At 38.8% G+C, this 24,687-nt stretch overlaps 2 protein-coding genes across 8 annotated transcripts in view; one reads left to right on the top strand and one right to left on the bottom strand.

The window, feature by feature from the left end:
• The window catches only part of LOC123316273 (putative polypeptide N-acetylgalactosaminyltransferase 9), a 124,803-nt gene that overhangs the window by 11,997 nt on the left and 88,119 nt on the right, over positions 1 to 24,687 (top strand). For 6 of the 7 annotated variants that reach the window (XM_044902261.1, XM_044902251.1, XM_044902254.1 and 3 more), the window contains exon 2: positions 12,610 to 12,660. The exons of the other annotated variant lie outside the window; for it this stretch is intronic. The gene's annotated coding sequence lies outside the window, so the exon portion shown is untranslated. The remainder of the gene's footprint in view (positions 1 to 12,609; positions 12,661 to 24,687) is intronic. 7 annotated transcript variants of the gene reach the window in all.
• Positions 3,344 to 7,329, bottom strand: LOC123316274. The gene is made up of 5 exons (XM_044902262.1): positions 6,880 to 7,329; positions 4,591 to 4,634; positions 4,296 to 4,486; positions 3,926 to 4,215; positions 3,344 to 3,824 (listed from the first exon to the last, which is right to left on the bottom strand). The coding sequence occupies exons 1-5, from the start codon at positions 7,254 to 7,256 to the stop codon at positions 3,587 to 3,589; spliced, it is 1,140 nt and encodes a 379-aa protein (XP_044758197.1). The 5' UTR covers positions 7,257 to 7,329; the 3' UTR covers positions 3,344 to 3,586.

Here is a 24,687-nt window from a genome sequence, read left to right as displayed (position 1 = left end):
ATGACAATAATGAGTGGTAGAATTCAAAGTTTTGAGATCATAAATGTCATAGATGGCTTGTTCGCTTTTTAAGTGGCCATAGATAACATACAAGTGACATAATTCCGTCTAAACTTTATAATTTTATGGTTCCTTCATCCTTCGAATAGTATATTAGCCGTACTTCTCCCCAAATGCCATTATTTGCCGACGAAACATGACTCATAATTCGATGCACTTTCAGACGTTTCGAATTGATTCCGAGACCGCGGTCCGTTGGCCAGGCCGGAAACAGACGTAGCAAGGTGTGTTCCGAAACTGCACCTTTGGGAAATTTCAGTTTTAGTGTACTCGACGTTCCTCAACGTTGCCAATTACCGCTCGAACCGTCGTGACCTACGATACTCTGTGGTCCACTAAAGTAATTGAGCGAGGTTATTTTCGATTTTTTCCCCTTTTGCGGACGTAGAAGCTCCTTTAGGGACGGCGGGAGAATGTATCGATAAATAAGGGTTGACGGAAGTTGTTAGTGCTGGTCGGAGCAGACGGTTTTCTGTGGCTTTATGTGGAGATGGAGCTCTAGCAGGTCCCATTATGTTTTCTCAATCGCTTCTTTTCAGCACTTCAAAGCGGGTTGACTTTCCATTTAGAAGGGTAAATTTCCTGATTGAATGCGCCGGATAAATTCTCAGAAATTTCGTTCGGGACAGCTTCGATGTTCTCATTTATTTGGGACAATGAGTGATCCTTTTTCACTCCCCGAAGCCGAGGGATAGGAAACCAACCAATTTTTGGGGATTATTTTCATGTCTGTTGCTTTGTACCCAAGTCGAATTTCTGCATTCAAGTCTTGCAACTGTTGGGAAAAAACACCCTTTGGTTCTCCACATGACAAATTGATTGCAGCTGAATTCCGGAACTTCACGAAGCTGTCAGGAGTAAGTTGTTTCCATCAATAACTGTAAATGAGTGGTTTCTTTCCCTTTCATCCGCCTGAGATAAATCTATGAAAGGCCTCACCTTTTACTCGAACTTGCATGGTGTGAATGGGACTCACCCTTTTTCAGATACCACCGCCGAGAAGATTCCCTTTCGTCCTAATGGATCAGGAAGGATAATAAAGTCCTCCCCGGAGCTTTCGCTAATTATCCGAAAATAATTGGCTGGAGTAATGTCCTCTCAGTTTTGGACCATTGAAAAGAGGTCTTAATTGAAAGTGAAAGGTTGCTTCATTCGATGATAATGGTGTTCATTATGTTATAAGGGGTAGACAATTCGATTTTAATATTGCTCTCGAGTGAACAACAGATTTTCGAATCTATTCTGTCGGATTCAACAAGCATAAAAGCTCTGCGAAGGGAAAGTGCTCCTCAAAATATGGTTAGTAGATATGCCTTTGATGTGGATTTTAATCATATCGATATTTCATGGACTGGCTGAATGAAATATAGAATATGTGTGTGACAATCACTATTTGATAAGATTCTACAGATTGCAATTCCATATCTAGGTGAAATAAATATCTGTTTTACAGTTAAAACCTAATTTTATCTCGTTTCTCTAGTTGAATCTAGTTAAAAATAAATGCTCTGGGCGATAACAGGTTTTAATAACTGAATAATATCGACAAAACACGGTTGTATTACACTGTAAAACAGTATACAGTTTCCAAAGATCATTATTTTGACGAATTCTATCTTCTGTTAAAAAAAAGCCGCACCTTCAATACACCCCATATGTTTCAAGACAATAATTTTTCTCGTGGATTTACAAACACTATCGAATGAGTTCTGTGCTTGGATTTGTTCAGAAACACTACTAAATCGGCTGTTTTCCATCACGACAATTTCCCCTGAAAATGAGGGTATTTCTCGAAACTGCCAACTCCTCAGATTTGGAGGGAGTTCGCCAGAAGTTTACCGTGAAGTTCTGATTGTCGCTGTCCCGGAGTGTCTTATAATAAACCTGGTATGATGGCAAACATCATATCTCTTCGCAGTCGACGTAGGCCGAGCCATTTCGACCACACAAATACGAGTTATATTTGATTTAGTTGAGATTTAAGGACTGCATCTTTGAGAAGTTACGACAGTTCACGTATGGGCTAAGTTGTTACGAGGAAGTTTACAATGTCTCAAGAGTTGGACGTTGGGTTACTGCCATAACATTATATCCGTTAAACTACGATTTAATGGGCACCTATTCGGCCCGAATCATACAGCGGGTGTATTTTTAATGACTTCTTGTGGGAAAACTTGAAATAGGTTCGTTGTATCTCAGGATTTATCCAATTTATCTTATACAGTTTGTATCGTGAATGATAGAAAGCATGTCGCGAATTTCCAAAGAAACATTTTATTAGGTATACTGCTGTTTTAATTTCTTGAATTCCCCTCTTTTCAACATATTTGGTTGCCATTTGACTGTCAATCTTTGAAGGATTATATGATGGTATATCTTGAAACTGATGCAATGCCTTTAGCTGATCTGTTCGATAGATTACGCAATATTTGTTTCAAAGAGTATGAGGAAGGTCCAATTCATTGTTACACTATACCTGGTTATACATGGGATTGTATGTTGAATAAAATATTCATCATTAGTCATTAATATTCTATGGTGACTGTCAGGAATAGTTGTAGTATTCATTTCTTCTTCACTATTTGACTTCAATGATTTCATGTTTGCATCGAAACTCCCCTATCCATGGAATAATTTGTTTTTGTTTCCTCTTTACCTCCGTGTATTCTCGGATTATCAGCCTGTGATATTTTGGGCTCAAGTTAAAGGGAGATCACTTTTGACCTGATAACATTCCACATTTCCCCTCGTGTTATTGTTTCGTTTTTCATGCTTCGCGAGCAAATAGGAAACATTGCAAGGATTCTTTTTCAATTTGCCCCGAATCCCAATGTGAAAATATCAAATATTGGGAAGACCTGCAAGCTTCCCTGTGTAAACCAACTTCGCATCAAATATGATATGTATAAAATTGATTTTCATCGCTCCACATAATAGAAGACTACAAAGAGAAAGAATCTGACGGAATTCAAATGTTTTTGTGTAAAATCCTTGAAGTTGTTCAACGTTCGAAAGCGTATTGTGGTGTAGAACGTAACTTTTTCTTATAATGTAGAACATCTGCGAATTTGCAAGCTGTTCACTTCCATAAGGAGCGATTTGATATTTGTTCCACATGGCAAAGCACAATAGAAAAACGAAAAACTTGTAACACTGGAGTTTGAGATCCACCAACGCTCAAAATGAAGAATGATTTATGTCGCCATTTTTCTTAATGGAAAACTATGGCGTTTTACGTGTCTTAAGTGTCTTAAGTACCACAGAACCTAATGAAACAAGTAGATATATTTTTTCGTCATTTATATTTTGATCCATATAAATCTAGCGTACAAAATTCAATGAAGGGCATTATGCTGAGAGCAAGGAGTGTAAGAAGTTGTAGAAAAAAAGCTTCGGCACCTTCCTTGTCGAGAACTGTCCATTCATCTTGACGGACTGAAAGAAATTCGCCTTGGAAGGGTGCCTGAATCACGTGAAACCGATTGTTGACTAGGAATACATCACATTATGGCATGGGAGTAAAAATTCACCATTTCTGCTCTTCCTGCCATTGTTGCTCAGGTTGCCAACCCTTGTGCTTCTCGGATTCGGCGGCCAAAGCAGCTAAGTGGGCCTTCCTTGCGTGCTGTACCTCGGGTGTGTCGATTGGCACGCCGCTGTGGTCTAAAACTGGCATGTGCTCAGGTCCGTGCCATTTCTGGATGTGCTCGTGGTTTACTTTGTAAGATGTGTGGACTGGAGCTGATGGCCATCCGGCGGATTGTCTGAAAACATTAAGGATTACCAACCAATGAACATGATGAACACAAAAAGAGTCTCTCGATGTTTTCCACGATTTAATTATGGTTTGGGTGGAGCAACTTACGGTGGTCCGTAGACTTGGTGTCCCTGCTCTTCCTTCCATGCGCTGTGGTCTTCTTCGCCGTTGCCTGAGGCGTGGGCAAGGGCAGCAGCTTGATGGAGGGCTTGTTCGTGGAGATATTTGGCTTTCTGGACCTCGGGGGTATCAGCGGGTACGCCTTCTTTGGTGATGTGTGGGACGTGGATTGGACCTTGGTATTTTGGTTCAGCCCATTCGCTGGCTGATCTTCTGTAACGATGTTGCTGTTGTTGTTTCCTTGGGGCTGAAGCACGAGCCAGGGCTGCCGCAAAAGCCTGTGGAGAATTTTTGAGTAGAATCACCAAAATATGGATAGCTTGAAAGCTGAGATTTCTTGAATATCTTCTTGACTCACCTTGAAGTGAGATATTTTAGCCTTTTGTACTTCAGGGGTGTCTACTGGGACATAAGCACTGTGGTCGTAGGCCGAATTGTCATAAGCAGAGTGGTCATAGGCAGAGTTGTCATAGGCAGAGTTGTCATAGGCTTGGTTTTGATAAGCATTGTGGTTGTATGCGTTGTTGTCATATGCTGCATTCGTGTATTCTGGAAATTGACAACGTTCAAGAAGATAGCAACTGAATAATTTGGAGAGATTCCGCATTGTTGGTATCTCATGAATACTGACTGCAAAGTTTGTCTATATTTACCTTGTCCGTTCTGCCAGATTTGGTTGGGCTGTTCGTAGGAAACCCTGAAAAAAGTTGGGTTAGTTTGGAATGGATCAAGATCTAAACTCTGTTATTGTCGATACCAACAAGTGATTGGATATCACGAATAACGTGAGAGAACGATCGTGGACGATTACCGCAAGGTATGGGAAAATCACATAGAGTTCGATGTACCTAGAATTATCATCTACTGCTAGTAATCAGCATATTTCCTTTGATTCTATAAGGCCTTGTTACAGTTATGCCGTATTATTTCCGTGCCTCTACAATTCTGGGATATTCTTCAGATTCGTGATTACATATATACTGCTCCACAAAAGTTGTGGAAATTTGGCGACTGTTTCAAGGGTTCCCGATTCTTGTACACCAAATATTAATTGATGAGAAATCAAATGTCAACCCAGAAACAGGCTATGTAGCCTGTGTGAACAATTGATCGTATGAAAAGCTTATGAATTTTCCTGATTAATGCTGCAAACATTCAACTGTCAACTGCCAATAGGTGTCAATAACTTGCCCAAGGAGGGTAGACTACCCAACTTACACTTTCGTTTAGTTTTCTTGATTTTCCCAGCTTCTTAGGCAACTTTTCCGAATTATTCTTTCGTATAAACCTTCTACAAAGTACGAGGAAGATTTCAAACAAAAAATGGATAAAATCAGTACAGCCTTTTTCACGTCAAGCCATGACAGCACAAAACAGGCCTCCATTTTCATTCACAAAGATTCGGTTTAATGAAATATCCAATTTCTGATCAAGCAAAACCACGAGCTCATCATACCAATCACCCGTTTTGTATGCCTAAGTATCGCACATGCCCTCTGAAGAATCCCAGTCGATTTAGCGGGTACAAATTTCTCGATTCATCCCTAAATGAGGGTGCTAGCAGTTAACGTTGGAGATCGACGTCGGAGTCGTATCGAAATAGGAAGCAATAATGAAGAACAAATATTGACTCTGTGTGGAGATCCAGTTCATTTTGTCATAAGGTTCTCTTGACCTATTTCCTTCCCGAACCCCCAAGTCGATAGTGTTCGATTTGAACAGGGGTGGGAGTTGGGTATTACTGTTTTGGGTGGAGAGGGTAATCTGGAGGATTAAGCTGGGTTAGAGACAGGTGTGGAGAGCAGCAAATGCTAAAGTATCAGATGAATAGAAGTATTTTAAAGTCTTGATTATCGTATATTATATTGGGGACTTGAAATAGGGATATAGGAAGTCCTTCGTTTCACTTGTAGAAAACAACGAAGACTTTATAGCCTAGCAGAGTGAGGCTAGTTTACTTAGCCAGCTCAAAAGACCACAGAGGTTGACTCAACTCTAAGAAAACCACTTGAACTCTCATGTAGATTGATCTAATTTGTATGTATTTGGTTGATAATATAGCCCAAAAAGTAGGAAACTAATGTTTTTCGAAATAGCAGAAAGGCTACCTTGCCAAGAGTCCTTGAGGGACTTCGAGAGCCATTACGGTAACTGAACTATGGACTTCGCTGAAGACCTTGATGTGTAGGAAGCAATAATGAAAAACAAATATTGACTCTGTGTGGAGATCCACTTCATTTTGTCATAAGGTTCTCTTGACCTATTTCCTTCCCGAACCCCCAAGTCGATAGTGTTCGATTTGAACAGGGGAGGGAGTTGGGTATTACTGTTTTGGGAGGCGAGGGTAATCTATTGGGTTGACCCAATAGCTGGGTTAGAGTCAGATGTGGAGAGCAGCAAATGCTAAAGTATCAGATGAATAGAAGTATTTTCAAGTCTTGATTATCGTATATTATATTGGGGGGTTGAATTAGTGATATAGGAAGTCCTTCGTTTTACTTATAGAAAACAACGGAGACTTTATAGCCTAGCAGAGTAAGGCTAGTTTACTTAGCCAGCCCAAAAGACCACAGAGGTTGACTCAACTCTGAGAAAACTGCTTGAACTCTCATGTAGATTGATCTAATTTGTATGTATTTGGTTGATAATATAGTCCAAAAAGTAGGCAACCAATGTTTTTCGAAATAACAGAAAGGCTACCTTGCCAAAAGGCCTTGAGAGACTACGAGAGCCATTACAGTAACTGAATTGTTGACTTCGCTGAAGACCTTGATGTTTAGGTGTAGGAAAATCACTTAGAGTCCGAAAATCTACCCTTTACGTGCTGGGAAGCTTGGAAATAGGGTTGGAAATAGAAAATGAGACTCCAGAGTGCTATTCTAAAGCACCAAACGTGCAACATACGACAATTTCGCGTTGATCGATTCAATAAAAACTCTCACCTCTTCTCAGCTGTCCAACCTTGGTTAACAGGCAGGTATTTCTCATGCCCATGATCTCCGGCGTACTGGCCATTCAAGGGGTCAGGTTTCTGGGCAGCCAGAGCTGCAGCCCTTGCGTATTCCTGATAAAAGTGAGCTTTGGCGGCTTGTACTTCGGGGGTTTCGACTGGGACTCCGTTGTGGATCACTGGGACATGTTGGGGGTATGCCACCTTTTGAGCTGAGGCCCATCCACCCTCGGAATATAGGGAGGATTCTCCCTGCCACTCCTGGGGGTGTAGCTGAGGTCCTGCCGAACTGCTATAGCTCGAAGGGTAACCGGCGTGGCCACCGCACACCACAGACACAGCACTGAGTACCAGAACAATGACCTTCATCTTGTACACTTGGTTATGACCGTTTTGAACCTCCTACCCACAGGACTGTTCAAACTGAAGTGATTTCAGAACGTGCCCCAATGCCTTTTATACGGAATCGTACAAAGAGCAACGTTTCGTTAATAGAAAACAATTTGGACGTAGACCGTGAAATTTAGGCGGATAATGCGCCTATTATTTTGGGTGGTAAGTCGTTTAATTGGAGTTTTTGAGAAAATTCGTGAAGCAATTGGAGTGTGAGCTATGAATAAATATTACGATGTGGAGAAACTGAATTGATGCCTTGACTTCCTAGATTGGATCTTTGGCAATAAAAATTTACACATATCAAAGCTGTAAAACATACAGGGTGTCTGGATTCAACATACATGTCAGTCTTTGACTCGTACAAATATTTCAACAGTAGATTCTTGAGATCAAAACAACAATTTTTTCCGATTCAGCCCTGATAAGAAGATATACTCCGGGTTTCATAAAGCTTGATCGGGGAATCAACGCTTGATTGACGAATAGACGTCAATTAGTTTTTAATCGATCATTCAGGATATCATTCTCGCATCAAATTATGATGTTTATACGTCCATTCGATTATTCTCAATTGCTGTTTCGTCCAATATATTCAGAAATGCAAAGGTTTCAGTGATTTCGTTTTAAAAATTGAGTGTCAAATGGTTAATCGGGCAATTAAAGTTTTATGAAACCCGCTATTAGTCTTTTTAAGTTTTCATAGCGAGCTGTTGCAGCATTAGAAATCTAAATCTGTGACACTACACATTTATGGATCTTTTGAACAGAGTTGTATTCAGTCAAAGTATCCCATTTTTCAAATTTCACAGATACCATTGAATTTTTGAAAATCAAATCACTCGAAAACGGCGCATTACACGTGAAAATATGAGGAATACTTTTATCCTACTAAACGATCAAATATTCATTAAATATTGTCCAACTTAGTTTCAAGAGTTGGGTTCTTTGAATTTTTGTTATTTTTATGGTATGTAATGGTCATAATGAGAAAACTGGAAGACGTAGGTGATATCTTGTGTTCGAAAAAGATTCATCAACTAAATGAAAAACTTTATTCCGAAATTCATCACAGTCGATAAAACCGTTTGTGAGATAGAAGTAAAATTAAATTTTTTTCATGGTTTTTCAACAGCCTGTATCTTTTAAACCGAGCCGTTTCGGAAAAAAAATGGTAAAGGAAAAAAGTGTTTCTTTGGAATTCAAGAATCATATTCATATGACGAATATCATGAAAATTTTGAACGAATCATTTCATCCCTTTGAACAAACATCAAAGCAAGCTTGGGAGCCTCAGCCACCATACACATCAGCTGAACACACAGTGCATCAATATGTAGTGGCATTCAAGTCCCACTAATCCTATCGCTGATAGTTGTTTTAGTACGCCCATACATTTCCAGGAATATATAGGAATACACTACTTGCTATGACATATATACAAACAAGTGATTCTCCATCGGTAATTTGATTACTAATCCCTTCAACGTTGGGGGAGTATAACACGTGAATGATGATGTTTTCGTAAGATCCCCACCCTCTACTCCCTCATCCGACGTTTATTCGGTTTTCGCAGAAACCGAGACTATTTCAGGCCGACGTTAAAATGATTGCCTACAAACTTTACGTCCCATCCTTTATAACCTAGATCTTGGGGAACCGCGTCATGAGTTTGGTCCCTTAGGGAACCAACAGGAGGGGCCATTTGCTTCTTGGTATGTATGTGCATGGATAATACCAACGGTAGTAGCAGAGTTTTTTATCGACCACACAAAAAACATATTGTGCATACAGGTTCAACAAACTCTCAATTGATAAGTATTAATTGCATTGCGATAATTATTCTGCCTTAAGAAGTATGTCTGCCAAATTTCACCTACTGCTTCCTTATGATATACGTGGTGATTCTTCGGCTTGTACAAATATTTCAACAATTGATTATTGAGGTCAAGGAAAACACCTTTTTTCTCGACTCAGCGTTGATAAAAAGAAGCTAAATCCATGACACTACACATCTGTGAATCTACGTTATGGTCATAATGAGAAAACTGGAAAACGTGGGTGATATCTTGTGTTCGAAAAAAATTAATCGAATAAGGCCCGGTACTTTCACCTTTGAATAAATTTTATTTACTGTCAATAAGTATCCGTCAAATAATTTCCTATCTGAAGGATACCTTATTTCGGTGCTTTCAGATGAAATTATTTGACGAATAACAATTCTGTGAAAACACGGTTTACTACTTTTCACTGATTAATGTAAAATAAAAGACCGCTTTGTAGAAATTGTCATAATTCCAACTACAAAGCAAATATTTCATGAAAATCACACAAAAAATAACCATACATCCAGAATCTTCAAAATTCAACCAATAATGACGTACCGACATTCGATCTATGACAAATAAAATCTTATAAACGAGTTTCAATGACTGATTTATTCGATGAATAACACTGTCTGAAAGTGAAAAGACTGCATTTTTACTTATCCTAAGAATAAGACTTATTTGTCGAATAAATTTAGTTATTCGCACGTGAAAGTACCGGGCCTAAATGGAAAACTATATTTCGAAATTCATTCTATATGGAAAAACTGTTTGTGAGATAACAGTTTTTTATGGTTTGCCAACAGCCTGTATCTTTTAAACCGAGCCAAGTCGAAAAAAATAGTAAAGGAAACAAGTGTTTCTTTTGACCTCAAGAATCTACTCTCAAAATATACTAGTTTGTACGAGTCAAAGACTCAGCTTGTATAAATGCATGGAAATGCATGGAATGGATTGGCCTAGTGCTTCTATAGACCAAAACTGTTTTGAACATGTCTGGTTTGCAATGTCCCAGCAAGTACACCGACCCACCACAGACATCACAACAGCTCGCCAATACTTTGACGGATATTCGGCAAAACATTCATGAAATTTTCATTCCTAACCTCATTGAAACAAAACCTTATAGAGTAGGAGCACTACGAAGAGCTAGATAAGGCTTCATTTGATATTGGACCTTGATTTCAAGGTGTTTTTGATAGGAGAAAGCTTTGTGCTTGTAGCTTGTAGACTCCACCATCTAGAATTTTTATTATGTCCATTTCTCTACTATTTGGTTGCTCTAAAGCAGTCTAGCTCACAGTTGCCATTTCAGACAGTTTAACCATATGTAGACACCTAATCTTAGTACATTATTGTTCACTTCTGGAGAAAATAGTCGAAAAAATATCCATATTAAAGAAGAAATCGTGCTAGACACGAGCTGGATGAGTTTGAAAGAAGACATAAGACATAACTGATGTTCTGATATCTGATGCACCAATTTTGAAGACATAGAAGAGTAAACTGTCATCTTCTGGCTTGGTAGAACTGAAAAAACCTCGTGGTATATGGTACAAAAGGTCGACGTATTGTTAAAAAGTGGTATTTTAGTCTAAACTTCTAATTTGTGAGATAGAACTAAAGATAAATTTTTTTATGGTTTCCCAACAGCCTGTATTTTTTAAACCGAGCCGATTTGGAAAGAATGGTAGAGGAAAAAAGTGTTTCTTTTGACCTCAAGAATCTGTTGTTGAAATATTTTTATGAGGCAAAGACTCACCTTGTATAAATGCATGTCATTAACCGAATAGATTGGCCTGCTCCCTCTATAGACCAAAATAGTTTTGAACATTTCTGGTTTGCAATGTCTCAGCAATTACACCGCTTATTTGACCCACCACAGACATCACAACAGCTCGCCAATACTTTGACGGATATTTGGCAAAACATTCCTGAAATTTTCATTCCTAACCTCATTGAAACAAAACCTTATAGAGTAAGAGCACTACGAAGAGCTAGAGAAGGCTTCACTTGATATTGAACCTTGATTTCAAGGTGTTTGTAACAGGAGAAAGCTTTGTGCTTGTAGCTTGTAGACTCCACCATCTAGAATTTTTATTATGTCCATTTCTCTACTATTTGGTTGCTCCAAAGCAGTCTAGCTCACAGTTACCATTTCAGACAGTTTAACCATATGTAGACACCTAACCTTAGTACATTATTACATTGTTCACTTCTGGAGAAAATAGTCGGAAAAATATCCATATTGAAGAAGAAATCGTGCTTGACACGAGCTGGATGATTTTGAAAGAAGACATAAAACATAACTGATGTTCTGATATCCGATGCACCAATTTTGAAGACATAGAAGAGTAAACTGTCATCTTCTGGCTTGGCAGAACTGGTCGACGCATTGTTAAAAAATTGTATTTTAGACTCACCTTGTATAAATGCATGTCATTAACCGAATAGATTGGCCTGCTACCTCTATAGACCAAAATAGTTTTGAACATGTCTGGTTTGCAATGTCTCAGCAATTACACCGCTTATCTGGCCCACCGCAGACACCACAACAGCTCGCCAATACTTTGACGGACATTTGGCAAAACATTCCTCAAATTTTCATTCATAACCTCATTGAAACAAAACCTTATAGAGTAAGAGCACTACGAAGAGCTAGAAGAGGCTTCACTTTATATTGAACCTTGATTTCAAGGTGTTTGTAATAGGAGGAAACTTTGTGCTTGTAGCTTGTAGACTCCACCATCTAGAATTTTTATTATGTCCATTTCTCTACTATTTGGTCGCTTTAAATCAGTCTAGCCTACTGTTGCCATTTTAGACACTTCTTGAGGAGATAGCCTGAAAAAGATATCTTGCTAGATACGAGCTGGCAGAGTTTGAAAGCGGACATAACTCATGTTCTGGTATCTGATGCAACAATTTTAAAGACATAGGAGAGAGAACTGCCATCTTCTGTCTTGGTACAACTAAAAAAACCTCGTGGTGTATTGTACAAAAGGTCGACCTATCGTAAAAAAGTTGCCCCAATCTAAACTTCTAATTTGCATTTAAAACAGCGCCAGGAGATGACAACTCAATCCTTTCAATTTCATATCGTCTCTGCCCTAGATCCCGACCATCCCAACCCCATCATGGACCAGGCGGACCCTACCCTAATAAAACAACCCCCTCGACAACACGCTACGCCCCGCTCGCATTTGCAGGGGCATTTCTGTAAATGGGAACTAATAACCAACATCCTGGCGCGCTTTCATTCTCCGGAGTGGTCTTGGACGCTGACGCCGTCGTCGTCGGCGGCTTTTTAAACACACCAGCCCTTCACGGGTCATCAACACCGGTGCCCCCCCGGGGTCCAGACGTATAACGTTCGTTAGTTTAATTGCTTTTATGCCGCGGCATTTCATATGTGCGGTGGGGCTTCTGGGGATACCGGAAGCCCTCATTCCTGATGATTATTCTTTTCGCATGAGGTTAATTAGTTTTCTGTTTTGTTCCAGATGAAGGGTTCCGTTCCAGCGGCGTGGAGGGTGGATGTGACCGGAGGGACTGTGAGTACGGCTGGTTTTGTCTTTAGCGATTCGTTTAACGTCAAAAAATATGTAGGTATAGCACGTGTATGGGATGAATTTTCGTAAACCTTCGATGAGCTAGCAGAACTACCCTGAAATTTGGGATTTTTTATGGCCACTATTTCTGGGTCTATTAAGGCTTATTTATTACCCAAATCTAAAATGATTCGAGCTGAATTTGATTAATTGTTTTCGTTGAAACACACTGTATACAGGGTGAGTCTTCGACTCGTACGAATATTTTAACAGTAGATTCTTGAGGTCAAAAGAAACACTTTTTTCCTATACCATTTTTTCCGATTTGACCCTGATAAAAAGTTATAGCCATTGTAAGTTTCATAATGAGGTGTGCCACCCCTGGACAAAATAAATTACCTTCAGAATAACTAGCTAACTGTGACAGATACTTTTTTATTTTTAAACATCAAATTACTCGAAAACGGCGTATCATACGAGAAAATATGAAGAATGCTTTTATTTTACAAAATGTTGAAATATTCATAAGATAGCGCCCCACTTAGCTTATAGAGTTGGTTTCTATGAATTTTTGGTATTTTTATGGTACGTAATGATCATAATGAGAAAACTGGAAGACGTGGGTGATATCTTGTGTTCGAAAAAGATTCATCAAATGAATGAAAAACTATATTCCGAAATTCATTTCATTCGATGAAACCGTTTGTGAGATAGAACTAAAAACAAATTTTTTCATGCTTTTTCAACAGCCTGTATCTTTTGAACCGAGCCGATTCGGAAAAAATTGCAAAAGAAAAAAGTGTTCCTTTCGACCTCAAGAATATACTGTTAAAATATATATAGGAGTCAAAGACTCGCCCTGTATTTCAAATTTTGTTTGCGTTTGCAAACCACGATAAATTAATGTTCTCTTTTCTTCTCTTATTGTATTCCATCAACTTTATTTTTCATGAGTAAGTCTTACAGTTTCAGTGGAGTATTTGACTGTAACATACAAGAGAAAGTTCTGAAGTCCCTAAACTAAACAGTCGAAAACCAAATCTATCGATACTCTATTCACTTTTATTTTAGCAGTCGGTTGACCATGGAAATTTGACACATTTCACTCTGTATAGTACGAGAATGTGGGGTTATGACGCTTGTCGAAACATTTTTGGGTTTTAAATCAACGCTATGTTGCCCGTTCTACGTAAAAATTCTGTTATTACGTATTTTATCACAATGTCGAATCTCTTCGGAAAATATGTGACGAACATAATTGAAGTTTATACAAACTGATTGAGGGCATACCAAATCCAGTTATTTGCATGGAAAATACAAGAGATCAGTATAATATCATAATATTCACTTGCTTGAGGAGAGTTAATGTTCGTTATCTTCTTTGGCTAAAGTTTGAATACGTTACATCAGTTGTAGATTTCAAAAATATTAACCCGAAGATGAAATGCATATGTTGCAGTGGTTGGAAATGGGTATCTCCCGAAGGAATTAACAGATAATTACAAGAATGTTGAATTCTTCAACAAAAATCATCTTGCATCAATATAAGTAAAAGGAATTAAAGGAAGTTTCAAGTCCAGATGAACTTCACCTTCGATCAAAACTTTCACATGAATAAACAATTAACAGGACAACTGGCGCGTATTTGTGGCTGTTCATCTTAATACATTGATATATTAATAATAATTAGGTATTTATTGGTACCTTAAGACATTTACAATGTATAGGACAAGTCAAATGAAAAAAAGAAAAATCAATTTTCGGAACTTATATTTACTAAGATGACATTCATCGAAAATCCTGTAGTAAACTTTTCGCATAAATTCACTCAAACATAAAATTCTCAAATGCCACCACTTTTTTGGGTCTCTCAATAGAAGGAAATTCTTTGTCATTCTCTTCATTCACAATCTTCCTGATTGTGGAAATATTCAGCTGAAATATAAGTCGTTTAGATTCAGATGAAACATTAAATAAATTCTCTTACATTGAATATGTTCGCTACCGTATTGTGGATTTCAGAATATCAAGGTATAACTATTTGAATGAGCGGACCTGAATTCTAAATAGCACTTCCTGAAACCCTGTCTCTTTTTTCAATCACTTTCGGCATTTTCGTAATAAAAATTGATATTAGTTTTGGCAACGGCGTTATGACATTAACGACATTTCATGAGTGCCAACGTTACTCCGTTCTAGTTACAAAAACTTGAGAAAATTATTTCATGGCCAACCGACTACTAAAATAAATGCGAATGCAGTATAGCTGGAGTGAGGTATTTTCAGTAATGCTGCGTTTTGCGGCCATTCAAAACCTGTCGGAAAGGACGGAACGTAAAATACAGATGTTATACTGTATCCCACCCTTCATGAGGGATTTGAACTGAAGCATTTGAATGCTGTCAACAATGAAGCCTGTTGGAAACGTTCTATTGTCAGGGCAACAACAGGAAATGAAGTTATAGAATTATTCGCTTAAAAAATAAAGCGGGATGATAAATTGAGATGGCTGGAGAACCTGAAGTGTAATAATGATGTCAGAGCGGAATGAAATCATCTTGAAATGTCTAATAAATCTTCCTGTTGCAACTGAGACAATTTGTTTTGAAGTTTGTTGATGATGGAAACTTTCATCTCAATATACATTTCATTTCAATTACCCAAATAACTGAAAAATATCAAAATTTGCAATACATTTAATCAGTTATTGTTCAGACCCTCATTAGTAACACCCTTTACACCCCTCACTAGTAAATCCCTTGAGCATTAACAGTAGAATTTGAATAAGAGTTTGAAATTCGTGAATATGACAAAATTCATTCGAACAACATGGAAAATGGAGAAAAATTTATCCCCTTGTTGAGCGCTATAAATATTCAGGAAATTTAAATATATAGATATGCATATGTTCCAAACCAGATTTATAGACGCCAAAAATTCACTCCTATTGAAGCAGCCAGCGTGCCTATATAAATTTATGCGTTTCATCTCACTGAGAGAGATTTATGACTCATAGCAATTTCCTCTGAGCTCTGAAATTTCCAATCTAACCCGCTGAAAAGACTCGTAAATGGGGTAAAAAAACTTTATAAAAATGAGATGACGACAGATTAATCGAAGATGAAGGTTTATCCCGAACTATCAGTCACCTTTATGAGTAGAATCAACTATTAGGTTGGAGAATTCACCATCTTTAGTAGCTGTAGTATCTGTATGTGTAAATGTACAGAGTGTCAATTCGAAAAGGTACCACCCTTAATATTTCGGCCCCTATGCCATCCAGCATATGCAGCTCTATTATGGATGAACACATGTTATACACCAGTGCCTGAAACCTACCAAGAATCTCATTAATCGCTGACTGGCAGTAGGAACGAATCAATTATGAAATTCCGGAATTGATCTTCGACGGAAGCTGCTTGAACAGTCAGAAGATCGATTAGAGAACCCAGGGCTTGTTTGAAATTGGAAAAAGTCCCGACGAAGTTATCTTATTCGGTCAGAATCAGGTCCGTTCTTTGAGGGACCTTCGGTATTTGAATGATGGACAGGATTTGTTGGTTGAAATGGCGGTAATATCGAAAAAATCAATAATCGTTGAAAGGAGGAAAGAATTAGATGAGTGTTGGGTCTCTAATCATCCTGGTGGAAGGATTCTTTGCTCTTTCCTTACAATAATGATAAAATTTGATAGCGAAATGAGACCTGGACGAAAATTTATTATAACCGACTCATCAATTCAAAAGCCAATTTTGATCTTTCCAAGAATGTACCACGAGCAATATCAAGTACTGTAGGGTTGTGTATTCTGAGATATATTGAAAAATTCTTAGCCTACTATAGAACCAAAGGAAATTTCAATGTCAAAATATTTTATTACTCAACATATTCTCCTCTTGATTGGATACGTTTATTACAGCGAACCTGCAACGTCTCTAGACCTTTAAAAAAAAATGTTTCTTCTTGCTCTGCAAACCAGACCTCCACAGCTTTTATAACCTATTCTTCGGAAGAAAATTTACGACCTTTTTTTCAGTTGAGGAAAGAGATGATAGTCGGATGGAGCCAAATCTGGTGAATAAGGGGGGTGTTCTAGTTATTCAAACCCTAAATCACGAATTTTTTCATGGCAACATGAGATTTGTGTGCATGGGCGTTGTCGTGCAGAAACAAAACACCTTTGGATAACTTTCCGCGTTTTTTATCTTCAATTTTTTCTCGTAGAGTGGTCAGTAATGTCGAATAGTAATCTCCGGTTATTGTTCTACCCTTACCCAAAAAATCAATCATGATTACTCCATGGAAATCCCGAAAAACTGAAGAAAGAACTTTTCCAGCAGATTTTTGGACACGAAATTTCTTAGGTCTTGGAGAACCAGAGTGTCGCCATTCCATCAATTGTTGCCTTGTTTCTGGATAGTAGAAATGTGCCCAAGTCGCATCCATAGTAACAATTTGGTTTAAGAACTCTACATCGTTTTCAAATCGAGCACAGATCGAAAGCGATGCTTCTACCCTTGCACGCTTTTGGTCGACATTCAAACATTTGGGGAACCATTTTTCTCATGTCCAAATCGACGTGAACTATATGATGAACGCGTTCGTATGAAATATTCAGTGCTTCAGATATCCGTTTCAGCCCAATTCGACGGTCTGATAAAATCATGTCATGAACTGCATCGATATTTTTGGGGACTGACACAGAAACTGGCCTTCCCGATCGGTCATTATCTTCAATGGAAAATTTACCTCTTTCGAAGCTTACAGTCCAATTTTTCACGGTCGCATACAAAGGACATTGATCACCAAGGGTATTAAGCATATCTTCGTAAATCTGCTTACCTCTTAACCCTTTTAAAAACAGGTACTTGATGATGGCTCGATACTCCAATTTTTCGATTTTCACAATTTTGGTTGACATCTTCTTTCTTTTAATTTATTGCGTAACTCTGGTTTATTTTTTTGACCTCAAACTTCACACTGACACTTCTAATGAGTTCTAATTCGTTGCTATGATAACGCAATATTTTTTTATGCCTGGAACTGGTCTAGGCTAACTAGATATCAATACATCCTCGTATTGTTTAAACAGACCTGTTTTTTTATGCCTAGAGCCGTACCTGTCCCCCTCGGGACAAATTACCATTGGAACATCGGGACAGAAAGAGAACTCCATCGGAAAAAATTCATGGAAAAACGGAAAAGGCGAAACCTCCGAAAGTATTCGCGAAATTTCCTTGTAATTTCCCACTAGAGTCAATTAAGTTTTGATTGTCTCTTTTTCGGGCACAGACTGTAGGAGAAAACTCAATAATTCAGTGAGTCAAAGGGAGATTGCATTAGAGCAGGAATAATAGACGATTTTACCCTGGAGATCTGGGGGACCTTCGGAAAATGGAAATGCAGAACGTTACTCCCGGTGGAATTGAATCATTGCTATTAATGAGATGGTCTTTGCGAATGTTATGATAATATTTTATGCGAATAAAACGGACTGAGAGAGACATTATACTGCCATACAGGGTGGTGGGAAACTCGATGCAAACTGAACCAGATAGAAATTCCGTTTATTGACGAAACCTTTCACCTTTCAACATGAGGTCCCTATAACTTTAATATCTTCTTTTGAAGCTGCACCAGGAAAGTTCAGCTCAGGGTGAGCAACTTTCAGAACAAGCTACTTCTACCAAACGCAAAAAAATGATGCCAAACTGGCCAGATGAACCCTTCTGAACTGATGTAGAATGAAGTATTAGAATCATTATTCTAACCTCACTAGTAATTCACATTGTATGCCATGCGATGTGAATCCAACCAATCGGACTATCTAAACCGTTTTCCACCCTCTCAACTATCGGAAATTATCCCAAATCCCCCGAATTTTATAAGACGATAACTCTCGCTAGGGGCTCTAAATTAAAGCCTGTTCCTAAGAACAAGGACTACCGAGCGATAAAGACGATTAAATTAATTTGTGCAGTCGCTTTTCGGCAATTATTGAGCTCAGAATCGGTGGGGTTCTGAACGTGAGAAATACAGACGTTTGTCGATTCGAGAGGGGGTTGAAAAGATTACTCAGCTTTCTCTCATGACGTCAACAAGATTGGATTGATTTACGCTGTATGGGTTGTGATTTATTATCTGCCACGTGCTTATTCTTTTTCGTCTGTGGATGATACCAGAGAAATATGAAAAAAATCGAAATAACCTCCATATGTGAACCATTCAAGTAACTATGCTCGTGACAAGTTGGCCTCTCTGCCATCCTGCTCTGCTGATGTTAGATAACATGGTCTTTCACAAGAATAAGAGGTGTGAGATCTATGATGATCTCCTATAGAGAGCTATCCTCATACTGTTCTGACTTGCCTTGGCATACTACGAGGATATAATGAAAAATTCTTAGACAACTATAGAACCAAACAAAATTTCAATGTCAAAATATTTTATTACTCAACATATTCTCCTCTTAATTGGATACATTTGTTACAGCGAACCTGCAACGTCTATAGACCTTTCAAAAAAAATGTTTCTTCTTGCTCAGCAAACCAGAACTCCACAGCTTTTATTACCTCCTCGTTGGAGGAAAATTTACGACCTTTTAAACTTTTTTTCAGTTGAGGAAAGAGATGATAGTCGGATGGAGCCAAATCTGGTGAATAAGGGGGGTGTTCTAGTAATTCAAAACCCTAAATCACGAATTTTTTGCATGGCAACATGAGATTTGTGTGAAGGGTCATTGTCCTACAAAAACAAAACAGCTTTGGATAGCTTTCGGCGTCTTTTCTCTTCAATTTTTCGCCGTAGAGTGGTCAGTAATGTCGAATAGTAATCTCTGGTTATTGTTCTACCCTTATCCAAAAAATCAATCATGATTAATCCATGGCAATCCCAAAGAACTGAAGCAAAAACTTTTCCAGCAGATTTTTGGACACGAAACTTCTTAGGTCTTGGAGAACCAGAGTGTCGCCATTCCATCGATTGTTGCTTTGTTTCTGGATCGTAGAAATGTACCCAAGTCTCATCTATAGTAACAATTCGGTTTAAGAAGTCTACATCGTTTCAAATCAATCCGTTTCATTATATGAAAACGCGTTAAAAACTTGAATGATTCAAAGAATTTCCAAGGCACCTTAGGAAATCAAAAAAGGACCTTAGGAGAAAGTAGTTCTAGGGGATTGAATGTAACGTGGTGTTGTTTGGGAGTCAAGGATGGGTGTAGGATTCTACAGAGTAAGTGAGGCTTGTTTCAGTCATGGTTGGATAGGTGGCGTGTCCTGATGGGGTTTGAAAAATATCCCTCATTGCGGGCCTCCTTTCTCGCTTAAAGACTCTATCCTTCCATTTAGATGTGTTACACTGCACCGTACTGATGAGGGACAATTTTTCCAAAACCGGTCTACAATTCTATATTAAAGATAAAATGTCGTCTAAATAGAAGATGAAATTAAACTTGCGTCATCTCAAAGTTTATTCTTACGGCACTCCCTTATATTACGTTTTCCCCCCTTTTCGCTTCAATCGTTCATTGAATAAGTTCTCTCAGGCGTTCAACACATGTCGTTTCATACAAATGGGGCGGAAAAGCGACATTCTGGAAACAATTGAAGAGATCCGAGGGGTGTGGGTTATTGTTTCTTCGAAAGTCGATGTTGGAAGGAAATGTTGGGAAATATACAGCACAATATCCTTGGAAATTAATCTATTTTCCTGCTATTTCGAGATTATTCCCATCTTAGCCTACCATTCCATTCTGTTTATGCTTTCGTGTGTTATAAATGGGAAAATTTGGTTCACCCCACAGCATTTTTCGAATTTCGTTTCACAATTTCAAATAATCGATACCCTATACCGCAACTATTGTCTTCCAGATATGTTATCGAAATGTTAACACTGTGAAAATCCATAAAAAATTCTGTAATTTTCAGTTATATCCTACAAAAAATTCGATCGAATGAACTGATTTTCGCAATATAGTTTTTCATTGATGTAATGAATCGTCAGTATTCCAACCACACTTTCCAATTTCTTCATTATGGACATGGAATACCAGAAATATACTCTCAAAAGTTCAAAAATAAAAAATATCTATGAAAATGGAAATCAATAGAAGAATATTTACTTTTTATCGCCCTAGAAATTACGTTAACTTAGTAATTGTATAATGAATACTACTAATTCGTTCATCAAATGGAATGAGAAAGTATGGTAGCTTCTTTCGAAGGTTCAAATGGTATATTTTGCTTGGAAAAACTTCAGTGTCAGGTTTCCAGGAATGTATCTCTTGATGTAGGCCGAATAGGAAAAAATAGTAACAGAAAAAAGTGTTTCTTTTGACCTCCTGTTGAAGTATTTGTACAAGTTGAAGACCCACCTTGTATACAGGATGTGCCATTTGAATCAATAAAAGTAGTAACGAAAAATTTGGCATTTGGAATATTATGCGTCATGTACTCGACTGCGAAGTTCCATAAATATTGACCTTTTGCAGAGATTTACTTGTGGTCATACTCTATCCCAACTCTGTGTTTTGTTCAACCGTTTCCGACCAGTAAAGGATTCTTTACGTCCATTGTAATGGGAGAGAATGGAATTTAATTACGCCGGTAATCGAAAAGCATCGCCGTCCGCATCAAAAATAAACCGAAAAATCATCGTGAATGATATGGACCTTTCAGGCGCCAAGCGTCGCGACGCCATCTGCTCGCCGTTATATTCCGCGCGTTTATTTTCAGGACGCGGGATAATATCGCGAGTTCACGGGATCCTAGGGGAGGATCTGGATGTTTCACCCTGGGAATTTGGATCCTGCATCTCTGGACTTGGCAAGTAATCCGCGGTCAACGAAAGATTAAAGGGAATTTAGCCGCAGGTTTATCACGGTAGGGAGCTGCGCCATTGATGAATCAAATCCGAAAATAATTAATTTATAGCTCGTACAGAAAAGCCCCGAGCTACGTGAGTTGATACCCATAACAACGCATCAGAGGCGACTTGTGGTCATTTCGAATCAGGGCTGTTTAATATGGAGTCGACAATTCGAAAAAAATTATTGTCCCTCATTAGTACAGTGCAGTGTAACACACGCATCACACAGAAAGGGGGCCCGCCATGAGGGATATTCCTCAGACTAACCAAGACTGAATCAAGCCTCAGTTTCTTTATAGAATCCTACACAATCATACACTGCTAAAAAATGGAAGTCTTTACTCGAAAGTAAACTTACTTTTTGCATAAAATTTTCAGAGAATGCCAAATTACTTGAATTTGAAGATTCTGGGATGAAACGCTTTAAATAGCCATGAAAAATTTCCTGGTTTACGATCTTGATATGCATTCACTTCATTACATGCTTCCATCAGTACCTTGTGTATTCTACATCTTATGTAACAGAATTTATTTCGATTTTCCTCTCCAACATAAGACACGAAAAGACCATTATCCCCTCCCCGACCAATTCAGAAGGCAAACAGCAGTAAAATGATTTCTCCGAAAGGACTAACTTGATTTCGTGGAGAATTCTAACGGTATCACTGAGAAATCTAGCCCGTCTGGTTAATTACAGTGGGCACTAATAAGCTCTCATCCTGAAACCTGAGAACCCGTCCGAATTCAACGCGTTCCTCTCGAGCAGCCTTCAATTACTCCTCGGCCCACTAGATATCATCCCCAGGGGAAAATCGACACCTAGGGATTTCGTCCGGTCGATACTTACCACGAGCTTTCACGTCAACCTTTGGTGATGGCTATTTAAAGACCTATGTCAGGTTCTTATCGACGGATGTCGATAAGATCTACCGCATTCTACTCACAATGGTTGATTTTTCAGAATCGATACCTAACAAGACCATACTACGAGCCGTGTTTACGAAGATACGGGGTGTTCGGACTACCGATTACTGAAAAGGTTCAGTTTCACCCCCGCCACGCATTTGTCACTTTTCCTTTCGGTGTAATTTTCGATGCTCAATCTTCTGTGTGACGCAATGGGAAAAGACCGGACAATTTTATCTGGTTTCGTATCGTAACGTATAAAATTACCGTTTCGCATGTGTTCTACCGAGCTTTCATTGGTTCTGAAGCAGGTAATAAACATTTCAGGAAGCCACTTTCAATATTGAGCGTCTAATTGTTGTTTCACATGCAATACGCCCATCTTTCGCTGTCTGTAATGGACGGGAAGCGTGGCTCGTATTGAATTAGCTTTTGGCGAGTATCTATTATTCAGAGTAATGCTTCAATGTTTCACCGCCTGCCCTTCGGTTACAAGCTGAGACAACGAATTTGACGTTGTCTTATTTTTGAGATCGGAATATGTTATTTCATTGATTACGGTTTTCGTGATAATAATCTGAGACTTATTCCTTCCACCTTTGCCATACAGGGTGTTTATCACGAAACTTCAAAATGCAGACGACTGCGCACTTATCGCTAGAAGCCCAGAGGATCTACAGATATATAAACATATATACGAAGCTTTAGGCCTTAGACTCAATATTGACAAAATCAAAATCCTAGTCAGTCCGCCAGAAAGCCCTCAAACAGATATCAGCCTGGAGAATGAAACTCAAGAACAGGTCGAGCAATTTAAATACTTGGAAAGCTTCATAAATACTAGGGCTAACCTGGACACGGATTACACGGAAATACACAACCGTATCAATTCGGGATCACGAGCATTCTGGAAGCTAAAGGACAGAGTGTTTCAAAATCACGACCTCAATCTGAAGACCAAGACAGCTCTTTACAAAGCAGTGATCCTCTCAACGCTTCTTTATGAAGCGAAAGCTGGACTTCCTACAGGCGACATATTAAACAGCTTGAACAAACGCAACAACATCATCTTAGACAAATAATGCACATCAGATTGTACCACGAAGTTTCAAATGCAGAAGTCTTGCAGCGAGCGAGTTGTATAACAATTGAGACTCAAGTAACGAGGGCCCGACTCAGATGGAGCGGCCACATTCTGAGGATGCAAGACACGAGACTCCCCAAAATAGCTCTGTATGGCTATGAGCTCACAGAGGGAGGAAACCAGGAGGCCAGTATAAGTGGTTTAAGGAGGATATCCCTAAAATCAGTTAATACCAATCATAACTGGGAACAACTAGCGTTAGACAGATCACAGTGGAAGTCTTTGATTCACAGTTATAATGGAGACTCGAGAAGAATACAGCGGCGGCCAGATCTGGTTGGTGACTATCCATGCCCGGAGTGTGGAAGGATCTGTAAATCACGGTTGGGTCTCTTCAGTCACAGGAGGGCACACAGTCGCAAGTAGCCCTAAGAAAATGAAAGAATATTCCCTCACCATATCGGCTATTAACATCCTAACTGTAGCTTAAAGGTGCTTATACATATTTCATGATATTTCAATTTACCCACACTCCAGTGTAAGTAAACCGAACAAGGGTGCTCTTCAATTATTCAAGCGGAATAGAAATGTTCCCTAGACATGGGAACACGTGATTATTGATTGCTTTGATGAAATAATTCAATTAGGTTGCGGCAATAGCGTTTTCGATCGATAGATTCTTCCACGGTGTAGTCTATTTCGATCATATTTTTGTGGGGTGAAATTGCATCATTAGCCAGATTGGCCTATGTGAATGATGCCGATGAAGATTTTGACGTTTTTCTGATGATATAAAAGCAGATTTTCTCCCGCAACGACCTCTTTTTACTCTTTAGTCTCTTTTGTCACTTGACGCTCTTTAATCTCTTTTCTCTTGTCTCTGCGATTGTATGCCCGACGAGCCGATCAGCGAATTTAGAATAAATTTTGTGTTACGAAGGTAGTGCTCTTAGAAATTAATTTTTATTTTTCGTTTTCTTCCGCGAGTGCCTTGAATAAAGGAGGTAGGTCCCCGTCTATACCGTTCAGTTTCTTTATTAGACCTACACCGGTTACTTCTTTGACACTGCTGTACTGTATCGCTTTCTGTTATCTTTTATCGTACTTTACCCTGTTTCGCGAGTCTGACTTTTCCCTCCGCTATCAGTCATGGTGTGTAAGCCCTTGGGGTA

Source organism: Coccinella septempunctata, chromosome 7 (assembly GCF_907165205.1).
Source record: "Coccinella septempunctata chromosome 7, icCocSept1.1, whole genome shotgun sequence".
Taxonomy (NCBI): domain Eukaryota; kingdom Metazoa; phylum Arthropoda; class Insecta; order Coleoptera; family Coccinellidae; genus Coccinella; species Coccinella septempunctata.
This window is presented reverse-complemented; position numbering and strand designations above follow the sequence as displayed.